Source organism: Podarcis muralis, chromosome 16, assembly GCF_964188315.1.
Source record: "Podarcis muralis chromosome 16, rPodMur119.hap1.1, whole genome shotgun sequence".
Taxonomy (NCBI): Eukaryota; Metazoa; Chordata; class Lepidosauria; order Squamata; family Lacertidae; genus Podarcis; species Podarcis muralis.
The window spans coordinates 26,827,287-26,841,601 of NC_135670.1; the positions used below are offsets into that span (position 1 = coordinate 26,827,287).

Below are 14,315 nucleotides of genomic sequence, written 5' to 3' on the forward strand. Positions count from 1 at the left end.
AGTTGTCCTCCACACGGGTGATTCATATGGGATTTCTACTCAGTCACACTATAAACAGGATTAAAAGAGTGACATTTATGTCTGTTAAAACTGTTTGCTACCCACTTTTTTGTTTTTATTTCCAGACTGGCTGGCTAGTCTGCCTTTCCCCACTGCACCACCCTTGTTGATCATCTAAGCAGCTTGTCTGGCCAGCTTGGAATGGCAAAGCTGCTGTTACGGAATGTAATTCATTTAAACATATCCTTCCTGTTGTATCTTTGTCATTCCTCCCAGTGGCCTTATCAGGGCTGATATTTCCTCCTCCAATGGGCCAGTTAAATATTTTTTTTCCGAATCTTCTGTTTTTAGCTGCTTATTGTTTAGGTTCTTTAATAGAAGCACAATACTAGACTGCTGGTAAATTACTCTACATTGGGTGATTATTTTTTAAAGGGGGAGGACCCGTCACTCAATGGCGTTAGAGCATATACAGTGGTAACTGGGATGTGAACAGGATCCATTCCAGAGCCCCGTTCGCATCCTGAACAGAACGTAAGATGTGACTGCGCATGAGCGGGTCACGTTTTGCCACTTCTACGCATGTGTGTGACGTCATTTTGAGCGTCTGCGCATGTGCGAGCGACGAAACCCGGAAGTAACACGCTCCGTTACTTCCAGGTTGCCGCAGAGTGCAACCCGAAAGCGCTCAACCTGAAGCACATTCAACCCGAGGTACAGTGGTGCCTCGCAAGACGAAATTAATCCGTTCCGCGAGTCTCTTCGTCTTGCGGTTTCTTCGTCTTGCGAAGCACGGCTATTAGCGGCTTAGCGGCTATTAACGGCTTAGCGGCTTAGCAGCTTTAAGAAAAAGGAAACAAACTCGCAAGAACTCGCAAGACGTTTCGTCTTGCGAAGCAAGCCCATAGGGAAATTCGTCTTGCGGAACGACTCAAAAAACGGAAAACCCTTTCGTCTAGCGAGTTTTTCGTCTTGCGAGGCATTCGTCTTACGGGGCACCACTGTATGACTGTACTTTTATTTATTTATTACATTTATATTCCACCTTTCTTCCATGGATCTGGCATGGATGCTTTAGTTGAAATTCCTGCATTGCAGGGGATTGGACTACATAACTCTTGGGAACATTCTAACTCTACAATTCTATGATTCCAAGGAGCCCAGGGTGGTGCGCATGCTTTTTCCTCTCCTTTCTGCAGCCTGGTGCCCTCCAGATGGCATTGGGGGGGGGTTGATCCTTGGGTCCCTTTCAACTCTATGATTCTAAAGCACATTTAGATGGCATCTACGCATACACACGAGCATTTTGAACTGGGAAAGGCTTATTGGAAAAGAGATGGACTTTTTCTGAGTGCTTGCTGGGAGAGCTCATAAATACCAAACTGATTTCAGAATGAATTGAATGAAACTCTTCCGTCAGTAGTTAAAAAAACATTGAGTCTTGCATTCTTGCATTGAGTCTTGTATTCGTGCTCTGCTGCTGGATGCAAGAAGGTGGCACTTGTTGTGTAGAAGTACCATTTCCTTCCATAGGTGGCACTTCATGCCTAACTTTGGAATCTCTGCCCTCATCCCAGACCTGTTGAATCCCCAAAGAATACCTCAGGCAGCATTTTCACTTATTTATGTAGAAGATTCACCACCACCCCAGGTTTTCGTTTTTCATGAAAACCTCAAAGTGACTTACAGTAAAACATGCCTGTTTTAGACAAGAGTTGCATTTTAGGTTCTGCAACTTTATATGGCACAGAAGTACAGGACATGAGCAGCAGATGAATTGCATCTTGAGTCTGGGTTGACTGTTCCCATTGTGAGAATGGTGAAGGGCTACCCATGTCAGCTCCAGAAAGCAGTCGCATGGGGGTGGAGGTGAGCTCAGTAGTTCCACAAAGGAAACCAGATACTTCAGAAGCCATTTCCTCTCAATTCTGGGAAAATACAAAGCTTGTTGAGGAAAAATTCTGCCTCCCTTCCCATAAACTCTTTTGGGAAGGAAAAACAAACACCTCATTGGAACCTTGGCTGCCCAACCTGAAGTGGGCAGGTCCTCCAGGAAGAATATTCTCATTATAAAGCCCCTGGCAGAGCAAGAGTAGACTTAGAGGGACAACACTGGGCTTCAGAGCACAATAAGAGCACACGGCACAGTAAGAGATGTGGGAGCTGCTGATGACCCACTCCACCACTCAGGGAGTCTTCAAGCATTTCTGCTATTGCTGTAGCTGCAGGACTCTGCTGGATTTACCGAAGAAATGTACACATAACAGAAGCCACACTCTGTGGCCCCGAGTCTGTGGCAGAGTGCTACAAGGAAAGGTTGGCTTTACTCTTACATTCATTCAGTCATTCATTCATTCTCTCTCTCTCTTTCTCCCCACCCTCCGCCTTCCCATTGCTTTGTGCTGTATGTGTGGATAGAGAAACTGCTTCCACTTATTAGCAATAATAGTGGGGTCTCAACAGGCGGAGGCAAAGGGCTAATTCTCACAAACAGCAAATGAAGTGGTGAACCTGTGCCTGGACTGTGCCACTTCAGGATTCAAGTGGGGCCTCAGATTGTTGAATGCTCCTCCCTTTACAAAAAAAAAATAAATTAAAAAATTCCTTGCATGTTGAAAACTTTCTAGCTGTTTTCCTGGCATGCTAGTTTTCTGGGCCTATGGAATTTTTATGTGTGGAAGAGCATTATCATACAAACACAGCCAACGAACCTGCAGTCATCTGAGTGGCATAATTCAGAGACAGGTTTACAACTTCACCTAGGCCCGAGAGAGGAGTCGGCCCTGAATCTCTAAAACTGATTCGGGGGCAGGTCAGAGGGAGGCTGATGAACAAGCCCAGCAAACCAGAATTGGTACCACGGTCTCTGCTAGAAAACCTCCACTGGCTTGTCAGATAGACGTGTGTATTGTGCGCCAAAATAAAAGACAATTGTTTTGACATTTTTGTGATAAGGATAAAGGTATGTGTTGAATGTGTTTGCTTAGCTTTGCAAAACTATGCTGCTTTCATGACTTTCGTTGTCAAACATTCTGGAATCTTTTTTTCTCATGCAGAAGAGGTGGCGGATGACAAATGGTCTGAAAGGCCACTGAGGAATTTCTAAATCAGCCTTCCCCAACCTGGTGCCCTCCAGCAGTTTTGGACTACGGGGGCAGTTTGGAGCTATGGCACAAAACAACTCAAGGGCATCAGACTGGGGAAGACTGTTCTAGGGTATTCATGTTGAGAACTGTTGAGGGCTATAATTTTGCTATTTGTTTTAAAGGACAAGCTAACAGGATTCTCCTGATATCACTGATCCCACAAATATGTGACTTGCATGCCGGACTAATTAAATTTGGCTCCCAGTACATTTCCGAGCACGCTGACCTTCAAAGCCCTAAATGGCCTTGGCCCAGTATACCCAAAGGAGTGTCTTCACCCCCATCGTTCAGCCTGGACACTGAGGTCCAGCTCTGAGGATCTTCTGGTGGTTCCCTCACTGCGAGAAGTGAGGTTACAAGGAACCAGGCGGAAGGCCTTCTTGGTAGTGGCGCCTGACCTGTGGAATGCCCTACCATCAGATGTCAAGAAAATAAAACAACTTATCTGACTTTTAGAAGACATCTGAGGGCAGCCCTCTTTAGGGAAGTTTTTAATGTTTTAAGTTTTATTCTGTTTTTAGTCCTTTGTTGGGAGCCGCCCAGAGTGGCTGGGGGAAACCCAGCCAGATGGATGGGGTATAAATATTATTATTATTATTATTATTATTATTATTATTATTATTATTAAACTAATTTATGTAAGGCAATACAACCGCTTTGGTCTCTGCACCTGGTTGCTAGCTCACTAATAACTCTCCATTTTTCAGCTGGATCCACAGACATTGCAAGATAAAGACTGGCAACGCACTGTCATATTGATGAATGGAGTAAGTACAGACAATTCTAAAATGCAAGCTGGCTGCTCCCGACTGTTCTGTTTTGGATTGGATTTTCAGGTCTTGTGCTCCTGGTGACTTAAGACCCAAACTCAAATGTTGTTGTTCCACAGACATGGTGTAACATCTGCACACACATGCAGATGATGATATAAAACACTGACAGCAAGCTGCTTGCCAGGCCTGTGCAGCCGTTTACATGCCTGCTGAGGAGCCAGCTTTATAGATTGTTCCTTGTGTGGGTGCATTCTCCATTAGCACACAGATACAGAGCAGCTTTGAGCATTCAATTGTTGCATAGGAACAACATGTATAAATTTTCTATGTTGGAAATTCTGCCTTTGTATCTCCCATACTGCCAAAACACATAAGCTCTCTGTTAAGAATCTGCACTTCTCCTGGATGGGGAAGATAGGAGAGTTTTATTTCTAATGCAATAATGTTACAGAGGATCTGGACGTATGCAGAATATGCACATCCTGTTCCTGGTGCAGCAACAGACCACCCTAGCTGTCTTTGTAGTCATGCAGGCTGCTTCTTGCACAACAAGGTCTTTCTCTGGAGCCTGTTTGACCTCTCAAAGCACTCAGCCTTATTAAATTGGCACCTTGACTATTTGGTCCTACTGATGCCTGGTGTGGAAAATCAAAACAACACTCACAACTGTGTGCCCTTGCAAGCACTAATTTTTAACAAAGGGGACAATGCACTCTGGAATTCTCCTCTGCAATTTTCACTGAAATGAATGGGAATGGCAGTGGCTTATATTGGAAGACTTCTCAGCAGATCAAATGCCCGCCAGCACTCAGAGCTGCCCGTCTGTAACCACTGAAGTCCTGTTCTCCCTTTTAAAATATATGCAATGTTGGCATAGCTTTTTGACAAAGAATGGCACATAGTGGAATCTATTTAGAACGGGCATCTGCGTACACTGTCTCTTCAGTGAGCTGTATTAATAAGCTCCAGTTAACCAGATAAAAGTGGTTTAGTTGGGGAAACTACTTCAGATGAAATAGTAATTATTTCAAACATAAGTAGTTTTGAAGAACATTAAAATCTCATGCATCATGTAAAATCTTCTTTGACCCTCAGTTACAAGTTGTTGCTCACTGTGGTGTTAATGCTACTGAATACAGAAGTCTCTCTGCTCATTGAATATCAAATGAGACTTGTCTGAATATTGTCTCTTCCTAGTGAGCATGGATAAGCTGCACATTATGCACAGCTGCTATTATTTATATACTTTATATTCTGCTTTTCACGTTGCCATGTACTTGGAGAAGCTAACACATTTTCTTTTAACAAACAGTAAACCACATGTAAAATAAAACAAAAACTGAGAAATGAGAATTTAAAGCAGTAATAAAAGCAGCTGTAAGAGGCCTTACCTTAAGAGATTTTATTGAAACAATTCTAACTGTAAACTCCAGAAACAAAATTTTGCAAGTGTAAGGCTAAAAACAGGGATGGCTAACCTGTGGATCTCAAGATATTGAGGCTCAGTGATTGTGGGAGTTGTAGTCCAGCAACATCTGGAGACCCACTTTTTAGGCTTTCCTGGCCTAAAATCTTAGAAAAGTCTGGTTGACTTTCAGTTTGTATTAGACTTCACATTTCTTTCCACATTACCTTTGTTATTTCTACCCCCCTTTGACAATTTAGCTTGTTGTTTTGAAGTGTTAGAAGACTCTGTTTGTAATCACAAGAGACTAATGTGGTATGTAGTTGAGAAGGGGGTGCATTGTTCTGTGTGGTTTTCCCAAGGGAAAGCAGTTTACATGGAGTATGAAAGTAACTCAGTCTGATTGTGGAGCTCAGTCTGATTGCGGAGAACAGAGCAGGTCCCCAGATGATGATCCAAGCCCCTGTGCTATTCATTGTTACTCCTTGTGACTGTTTCTGAATGAGAGAAATCCAGCAAGAATTTGTGTTGTTGGAAAGAGTAGCTATGAATCTCCTTTTTCTTCAAGGTTGAAGTGAAGCTGTCTATGAAGTTCACCAGTAGAGAGTTCAGCTTAAAGAGGATGCCCTCCCGCAAACAAACAGGCGTATTTGGAGTAAAGATCGCAGTGGTCACCAAGTGAGTTATTTCATCATTTTTTCTTTTTAATCTGGGGTTTTTGCTTAAGGCCTTTCCCCTGACCTGACAGTGAACAAAAGTTAACACGTATAATTTGCCTGTTTTCTAACAGATAGTTTTGAGGGGAGGGGGAAGTATCTGTTTTGCAAGCTGTATCATATTCATTGAGAGCTGCATAAATCTGCTTGGAACCCAAGTTTGTTTACTTTGAACATCATGTGCTATGCCGTGCTCCGGAACTAACCCTTGGTCTCTTCCTATCCTGTGAGATGACTCACCCTGGGATTTTCCAAGCTACCGAGCAGCCATTATGCACCACACTCAAAAAAACATTCACACCATCTGGATGGTGCTATATTAGTTTTAACCCCTGAACTTTAGTCATGATTCATTTGCCAGCAGAATGTTTACTGGCACTGGAGAACTTGGGAGGGGATCATTATTCTGTAGGCAAAAAACAGGACTACTAAAGCACACATATTAAATTGACATCTTTAAAAAATAGAGGAGTTGAATGAGGATTTTTAGCTTCCTCTCAGGTATCAGCCTTACTTTGAAAAAAAAAGAAAAACATGTGATTCTTTGGAGTTAGGTGAATGGTTTGGTACCCATGGTATGAACTGATGACTATAATTTTATGGTGTCGGAGTGGGAGAATGTAGCTGCCAGTGCTTTGACCTCTTACTTTTCTGCACATCAATAAACTTTGTACTTTTGAGCAGCATGGCATATCAGGGACTGGCAAGTGCTTCAATATGATACTCACAAGCTTAGGGGCAGATCAGAAATAGCACATAACTTTGAAAACAATAAATAGCTGTACATCTTGAACAACAGTTTTATTGTTTACATAGTAATTCTGTAAATTTGTATTAGTATTACTTTTGAAAATAAATACAATATGATACCGAAAAAAGAAATGTCTGCCTTCAAATGCAAGGAGCCTCCAGTTTTTCCACAGAATCGAAGGCAGTTTGAAATTGCTTTCTTGCTTGTGGTGTATGTACATTCACACATACTGTATTTTTAGCTTTATAAGACGCACCAGACCACAAGACGCAGCTAGTTTTTGGAGGATGAAAACAAGGAAAAAAATATTCTGAATCTCAGAAGCCAGAACAGCAAGAGGGATCACTGCGCAGTGAAAGCAGCAATCCTTCTTGCTGTTCTGGCTTCTGGGATAGCTGCACAGCCTGTATTCACTCCATAAGACGCACACACATTTCCCCTTACTTTTTAGGAGGGGAAAAGTGAGTCTTATAGAGCAAAAAATACGGTAATTATTGCCTTTGCCTTTACTGAACTGGACCTCTTCTTGCAGGAGAGAGAGATCAAAGGTGCCTTACATTGTGCGCCAGTGTGTCGAGGAGATTGAGCGTCGTGGCATGGAGGAGGTGGGCATCTATCGAGTCTCTGGCGTTGCCACCGATATCCAGGCTCTGAAAGCTGCTTTTGACGTCAGTGAGTATCAGCGTCTAAGGTTTTCATTTCCACTAAAAATGAACAGTCAGTGTTCCACGCACTCTACAAATAATTACTAGGGCCAGTCTCAATGGAAGTAGTGCAGAAAAGGAAGTGATCTGCAATGCAGTTGTTTCTAACGTACATGCTTTAGCTTAACTGCGAAATGAATGTTGTTTACATTTTCAAATCGAAAAGTAGCTGGTTTAATGCATCAAGCAGCAGTATTTCACAAGAAACTGCGAGATAGGTATGCACTGTGGCTAACTGCCATGTGTGCACTGTTTCAAACACCAGTGGTGGCAGTGCACTGGAGCCAGGGTAAATGTTAATGAGTACACAGCCAGAGTGTGCACGCCCATGGCATATTACTGATCCTCCAAAAGCTATACCATCATTTTTGAATTGAGCAAACAATTTCAGCAGAGAGGAAGTTCAGAAGCAACACCTGAGTAGCTAAAAGCTCTGCTCCCCTCACTTTTCCCTTCCGCTCCCTCTATTTCAGACAACAAAGATGTCTCCGTCATGATGAGTGAAATGGATGTGAATGCCATTGCAGGGACCTTAAAGCTCTACTTCAGAGAACTGCCTGAGCCCCTCTTCACAGATGAACTCTATCCCAACTTTGCTGAAGGCATTGGTGAGAATTTGATGACTAACAAACATACTACTTCAGGATTGCTGAATCATTTGGGAGGAAATGTGACTGAAGATATTTGGCAGAAACTCCTTCAGGGCATCCTCTTACCCAAAATAATGCAAGAATACTTAAAGCATTAGAAATGTAACTGCTTTAGAATTGTTAACATTCCTAATGTTTTAAGTATTTTAAATTGCAACATTTTCTCATAGGGGAGTGTTTCCAGGCTGCTGATAATATTGTTGCATCTTCCAGACTTTCAGATCTGCAATCCCCTTTTTTGAAAAGTGCCAGCCAGAACTGTACACTGTTTTCCATTTGTGCAGTAGACAACAATCCCTTTCCTGATAATACCTAGCATGCAATTGGGCCTCTTTTTTCATAGCTGAGGCTAATAACTGGGCCAGGTTTGGCTCTGCAGTCTGTGAGGCACAAGTTTGTAATGTATTAAATTTCAGCCCTTCTTTAGGAGGCAGCTTCTAAACCAAAATTAGGTCAGTTCCTAGACCTCTGCGTAGCTTGATGCTGCAGAGGGAGGGAAGGATTCAGCTGCCCAAGAGAAGTTAGGGCAGCAGAGTTTGGGATGGATTGGGGGAGCAGTGAGGATGCGCCTGTATTGAGCTTGGTCTCTGGATTTTAATTTTTGTAACTTGAGTGAAACATATTAGGTACTTTGGGCACTTTGAGACTTGCTATTTTTGTTTGGGGGATTCAGTCACATACTAGTAGATTCAGGTTACACAGTTATAGATTATTGAGAGGACTTGCACAACAAGCCTGTTTCCTCAAAACATTGAGGACTCAAAACAATGAGTGACATGAATACGCACTGGAAAGTGTGGGATAACATTCGCTTTGACACAAAGTTATCTAACTTCCCAGCAAACAAATCAGAATGATCAATAACAGACATAATCTAATCTCCCCACAGACAAATAAGAATAAATGGACAATAAACAAATTGTCTGGATGCAACCTTTATTATTGTTAACTGTTATTTATATAAGATTGCTCAATAGCATAAGGTTTTGCTCAGAGCAGACCCATGGAAATTAATGAACTTGATTAAATTATGTACATTAATTTCAGTGATGCTACTCTGAGCAAATAACATAGGGAAAGACTGTTGACAGCAATAAAATTTTTTTTTTTTGGTTAGTTTAATACCACTCTTTGTTATTTCATTCAGAAATATGAAACGATACAATACGATTAAAATCCAATAGAGTGGTACCTCGGGTTACATACACTTCAGGTTACATGCGCTTCAGGTTACAGACTCCACTAACCCCGAAATAGTACCTCGGGTTAAGAACTTTGCTTCAGGATGAGAACAGAAATTGTGCTCCGGCGGCGCGGCGGCAGCAGGAGGCCCCATTAGCTAAAGTGGTGCTTCAGGTTAAGAACAGTTTCAGGTTAAGAACGGACCTCCGGAACGAATTAAGTACTTAACCCGAGGTACCACTGTATTATTTTTTAAAAATCATAAAATGGCCTGCAGCCTAAAGGCCTTTCAGAATTTAAAAAAATCTTCACTATAACGGTCATAAAAGAGTGGGAGGAGCCAGGCTAGCCTCCGTTCCATGCCTTGTGAAGCTGCATTGTGTGCTCCCATCCTGACGCTTTCCCCCCTCTCCTCCTCTAGCACTTTCAGATCCAGTTGCTAAGGAAAGCTGTATGCTGAACCTACTGCTGTCTCTTCCAGAACCCAACCTTGTCACATTCCTTTTTCTCCTGGACCATTTGAAAAGGTAATGCTAGATGTCCTTTTACAGCATTGACCATCTCTCAGTACTTACTGTGGAACTCCTGGAATGCATTCCTAGGCATTGTTGGGAGTAATAACTGAACGCATATGGTTAATAGACCTGGTCAAGACACCTTTTCAGCTTGGCTCTAAGAGAGACTACTGCTCTGAGATGGCTCGTCTGCAGTGGTAGCTCCTACGTAGAAGTGTTGGGGTGTCATTCCTTGTCCTCATTCCTCTTGAACAAACCCCATGGATTGCTTGCCACTCTAGTGTTCTTATAAAATAACAACGTTCATACAAGTATTGGAGAACTGACCTAGGGCCCATCTCTGCCCTAGTTTCAAAATTCATATCAACCAAGATTTGAGGAACAATAACTTCTTTTTTTTTACTTCAAAGCTAACATTCATTGCAATGCAGATAACAGAATATAGTGAAAATCTGGCTTGCGTAGAACTTTAGATGGACAGTCCTGTTCTTATCACCTTTGCATCTGCTGCTGCCACAATCTGTTATCACAAATAGCTTCTTACAATGGAAAGACCTTGAATGGAGCACCTCTTGTCTTTGTTATAAAAACTAAACCATAATTTGCTAGGATTTGAAGTCTTTGCAAGGGTGGTATAAATGAGAACCATCTTCTGAGCTGCAGAAATGAAACTAACTTTCTTTCTTTCTTTCTTTCTTTCTTTCTTTCTTTCTTTCTTTCTTTCTTTCTCTCTCTCTCTCTCTCTCTCCCTCCGCTGCCTCTACCCAATTGCTTCAGGGTTGCTGAGAAGGAGAACATCAACAAGATGTCACTTCACAATCTGGCAACTGTTTTTGGACCAACGCTGCTCAGGCCATCGGAAAAAGATAGTAAAATCCCTGCTAATCCAACTCAGCCAATAGCCATGACTGATAGCTGGTCACTAGAAGTCATGTCCCAGGTAAGGAAGTGGGATAGTCCAGGAAAAGTTTTGCAACTTAATGAGTGCATAGTGTCCCCAGGGCAAGGCAAAGCCCAGTGGCTCACCTTGTGGGATTAAGCTTGCTCTAGCTATCAGCCAGTCTCTAACGTTACTGAAAGTTTTCTGTGTTTTGTTACACAACATAATAAAAACAGTAAACTGTTGTAGGAAAGTTATTGAAGAGTGGAAATCATTCTTTAAATAAGTAAATGAACAGATAGCCTAATTTTCCCATGGATTGTGCTCCAACCTGGATCTCCTGTTGAGTATACAGCTACATAAAGCAGTTGCCCTCATAGTTAGGTCACTTCACTACACTGGCTTTCATTGACCTGTTTTCTCCTTTGCTTTCCAGGTCCAAGTTCTCCTCTACTTCTTGCAGCTAGAGACTATCCCCACCCCTGATAGCAAGAGACAGAGTATCCTGTTCTCCACAGAAGTGTAGGAGCCTTGATCAGTCCGTGTGGAATTTGCCATGGGTGTGAACTGCCCCACTCTGGGAATGAGAGAAACACATTACTCCTTCAGACATTCCTGGTCTGTCCTTGCCTACCAGGAGGAAGTAAGGCCTTCAGTCCCTCTGCTATCTGTCAGGCAATGATAGGCTGAAGACTTTTTTTAAAAGAAAAAGAAAGAAAGATTCCTTCCTCTTTTGACCACTAGAACAAGAAAGAACTGGGCCAGGCTGTGCTGTGAGTTTTCAACCAGCAGAGGGTAGCCCTGAGCAGCAAAAACTGTTTCTTGTGGGGTATGTGAAAGAACAGATTCCTCTGTGGGTTTTGTTTTTTTTAATGGAATTAATTTTATCTTTGGGAAGCTTCAAGATTTCTACTTGGACCTCTGGTGAAGAGCAAAAGGATATATCAAAACTGTAGCTTTAATAGCTGCTGTTTTGGTTTTTAATGGAATACTGCAAAGTATATGCATTTATGATGCCCTCTACATGGAAATTTAAATCTTGATTTCAACTAGTCTCTTTTTAATAAATTAATTAATGAATTAGAGGCTTCATATACAATCAGACCTCTTGGTTGGTTGTTGTTTTTTGTCACAGACTTGCCTCTTTTCTTGGAAACGGAGAGAAGAAACCACATTTTCTTGCCTTTTGTCCCTTTTTGGGTAGGGGTTGATAAAGGAGGCACTTCCTGTTGCATCATATTAAGGCCAGTGTGGTAAAGGAGACTGGGGGAGGGTGTGATGATGGCAAGTATTTAGATCACCTTACTTTCTGTATGAACCAAAAAAATAATGGGCAATGCTAATGTGAAAGATTTGCTAAATTCTTCAGGCATTCTAAATAGAATAGAAGATCACTTGCAAAATGGGGTGCTTCATCCCATTTCCCCATATAAAAAAGAAAAAAAAACTTTTATCCAGTTCTCCACCCAGATGATGAAGGCTGTGCCTACACATAAACACCATAACATTTCTTCAGAGATCTGGGGACAAATGTCAATGGCTGTCTCCCAGCTGCTTGACCTAAACTTTCATCAGAATCGCTTTTTCGATACTTGAATTTTTATGTTCTTTCTTGAGACTTTGTATGTTGCTTATGGAAATTGTCTTTTCCACCTCAACCCCTTTTTTGCTGGTAAATATAAATGTTTTGATAAGATGTTTGATAACCTACACAATGATGGTTGATTGAGCAGGGAGCATTTTGTATTTTTCAGAAATCCTAGACATTCATGGACTTCAGAGCAGCCATATCTAGGCACCAGTGAATTATAGCACTGGGAAAGGATCAGTGCTGGGAACTGGAAACATGAACTAATTGCAGAGTCCTCAAATGGACAGAGAGGTTTTTGCATTTGCTCTGATTTTAAATTATATTTGGGGAGATATTTTGCCTATCACTTCCCACTTGGTCATCCAGCATAATTTTTAGTTATACCCATACATGCCACCAATTTTACCAAGAAGACCAGAAACTGCTTGCAGGCAAGGGAGAAGAAGACAGAGCCCCTCCTTCCTTATTAAAAGTGTGATAAAGGGCTAAGATGTTAAACTAAATTGTTGGCTTGGTTCAGGAGAAGGATTGAAGTAGGGAATGAGACTCCCACAAAGGTTTGTCATGTTCCTAAGTTCTGATAAATAAAAGTGATTCTCCTTGTTAAACAAAACTAAAAGGTAGTGGAGAAATGTATGCTTTGACAGCCTTACTGATGGGGTTTTTTTTGGTACTGTTCCATAATGTCAGCTGCTTTGGGTATTATGAAATCACACATTCCAAAAGAGAGGAGAGGTTTTGTCATTTTCTATGTGTATTCCCGCATCTTTCATGTTCCTTAAAATTATTCATATGGGAATCTGATATTGCTTAGCTCCTCTTCCTACCAAGGCTACGATACTGTCCCTGTTTAGACGTAACCTATTTCAGCTTATTATATTATTTTATTGCTCTCACTTTATTTTATACTGTTATTGTTTTTCTAATTGTCATTATTGTATTTTAACAATTTTTGTGTAAGCCACTCACAGAACTTTGGTTACAGAGTGGCATAGAAATACCGTTAATTAATAAATTAAATTATTAAGCCAAGATATGCACGAGCCTTGCATTCGTGTGCTTCGTTCTGTCCTTCCTCCCTTCTCTTCTCTTAAACAACAGAAATTGCTGCCAAAAAATGGTGTGATAGCCAGTAACATAAATGGCTTTCAAAAAGCAGATTAGGCAAATCTTATAGAGGATAAGCCCTTCAGTGACTATTAGTTGTGTTGCCTACAGGGTACCTGCAGTGTCAGAGGCACCAGGAAGAGGGTTGTGTGGTGCTTTGTGAGCTTCCCAGAGGAAGCATGCCGGACTATGTCTTTGACCTGATCCAGCTGCAGGACTCCTAGTAAATAGTGTGCAGAAAGTGAAGTTGATCATTTACAGCTTTCACAGTTTCAGGCACTGATTAGAACATGGTAGCCATAGTCTCTTGGTTTGGATGTAACAGGAAACTATGGTAAAGTAACCCAGTACTGTATGTCTTCAGTCATGGGACACAGAGAAGAGAGAAAGGGACAGCATTTGCATGCACAAAGTTCATTCGTATTTTGGCTTAGTAAGCCAAGATATGTTCTAGCCAAATGGGGCTGCAGCATGTTACAAATGTTCTTCTCTAGACTAATTTCACTATAATCTAAATTCTACTTCTCCCATTTCCCTTGCTGTTCAATCAAGCCTTTAAAAAGAAGTGTGGATTGCAAAGTATTTGTGGAGGTGCTAAAAAAAAGTGAAGGTATCTAACATGCTATTAAATTTATTATTATTATTATTATTATTATTATTATTATTAGAGGTAAAAAATAATGGGATAATTCTGTTAACAGGAAGATATACTGTCTGAATCGAAGTTTTCTACCCTGCTTTGTCTCATCCCATACAACCATTTCTCTTTCTGCCCTTCTAAGCCAGCTTTCCTCAATTGCTGTGCTGGCTGGGGTTGATGAGAGTTACAGTCCAAAACATCTGGAGAGCACTAGGATGAGGGAGGATGTTCTAGGCAATGGTTTTCCCCTATGGC

General features: G+C 41.5%; 1 protein-coding gene across 2 annotated transcripts in view; it reads left to right on the forward strand.

Annotated features, from left to right (window-relative positions):
- Positions 1 to 13,345, forward strand: part of BCR (BCR activator of RhoGEF and GTPase) — a 91,439-nt gene extending 78,094 nt beyond the window's left edge. Inside the window, exons 1-8 of one of the 2 annotated variants that reach the window (XM_077920715.1) lie at positions 1,862 to 2,316; positions 3,854 to 3,913; positions 5,893 to 6,002; positions 7,324 to 7,463; positions 7,969 to 8,103; positions 9,749 to 9,854; positions 10,620 to 10,782; positions 11,159 to 13,345. In XM_077920715.1, coding sequence (XP_077776841.1) covers positions 2,155 to 2,316; positions 3,854 to 3,913; positions 5,893 to 6,002; positions 7,324 to 7,463; positions 7,969 to 8,103; positions 9,749 to 9,854; positions 10,620 to 10,782; positions 11,159 to 11,248 — 966 coding nt within the window. In that variant the 5' untranslated portion in view covers positions 1,862 to 2,154 and the 3' untranslated portion in view covers positions 11,249 to 13,345. Of the gene's footprint in view, positions 1 to 1,861; positions 2,317 to 3,853; positions 3,914 to 5,892; positions 6,003 to 7,323; positions 7,464 to 7,968; positions 8,104 to 9,748; positions 9,855 to 10,619; positions 10,783 to 11,158 lie in introns of those variants that run through there. The other variant, XM_028711013.2, reaches the window with a different exon arrangement.
- Positions 13,346 to 14,315: the final 970 nt, after the last annotated feature.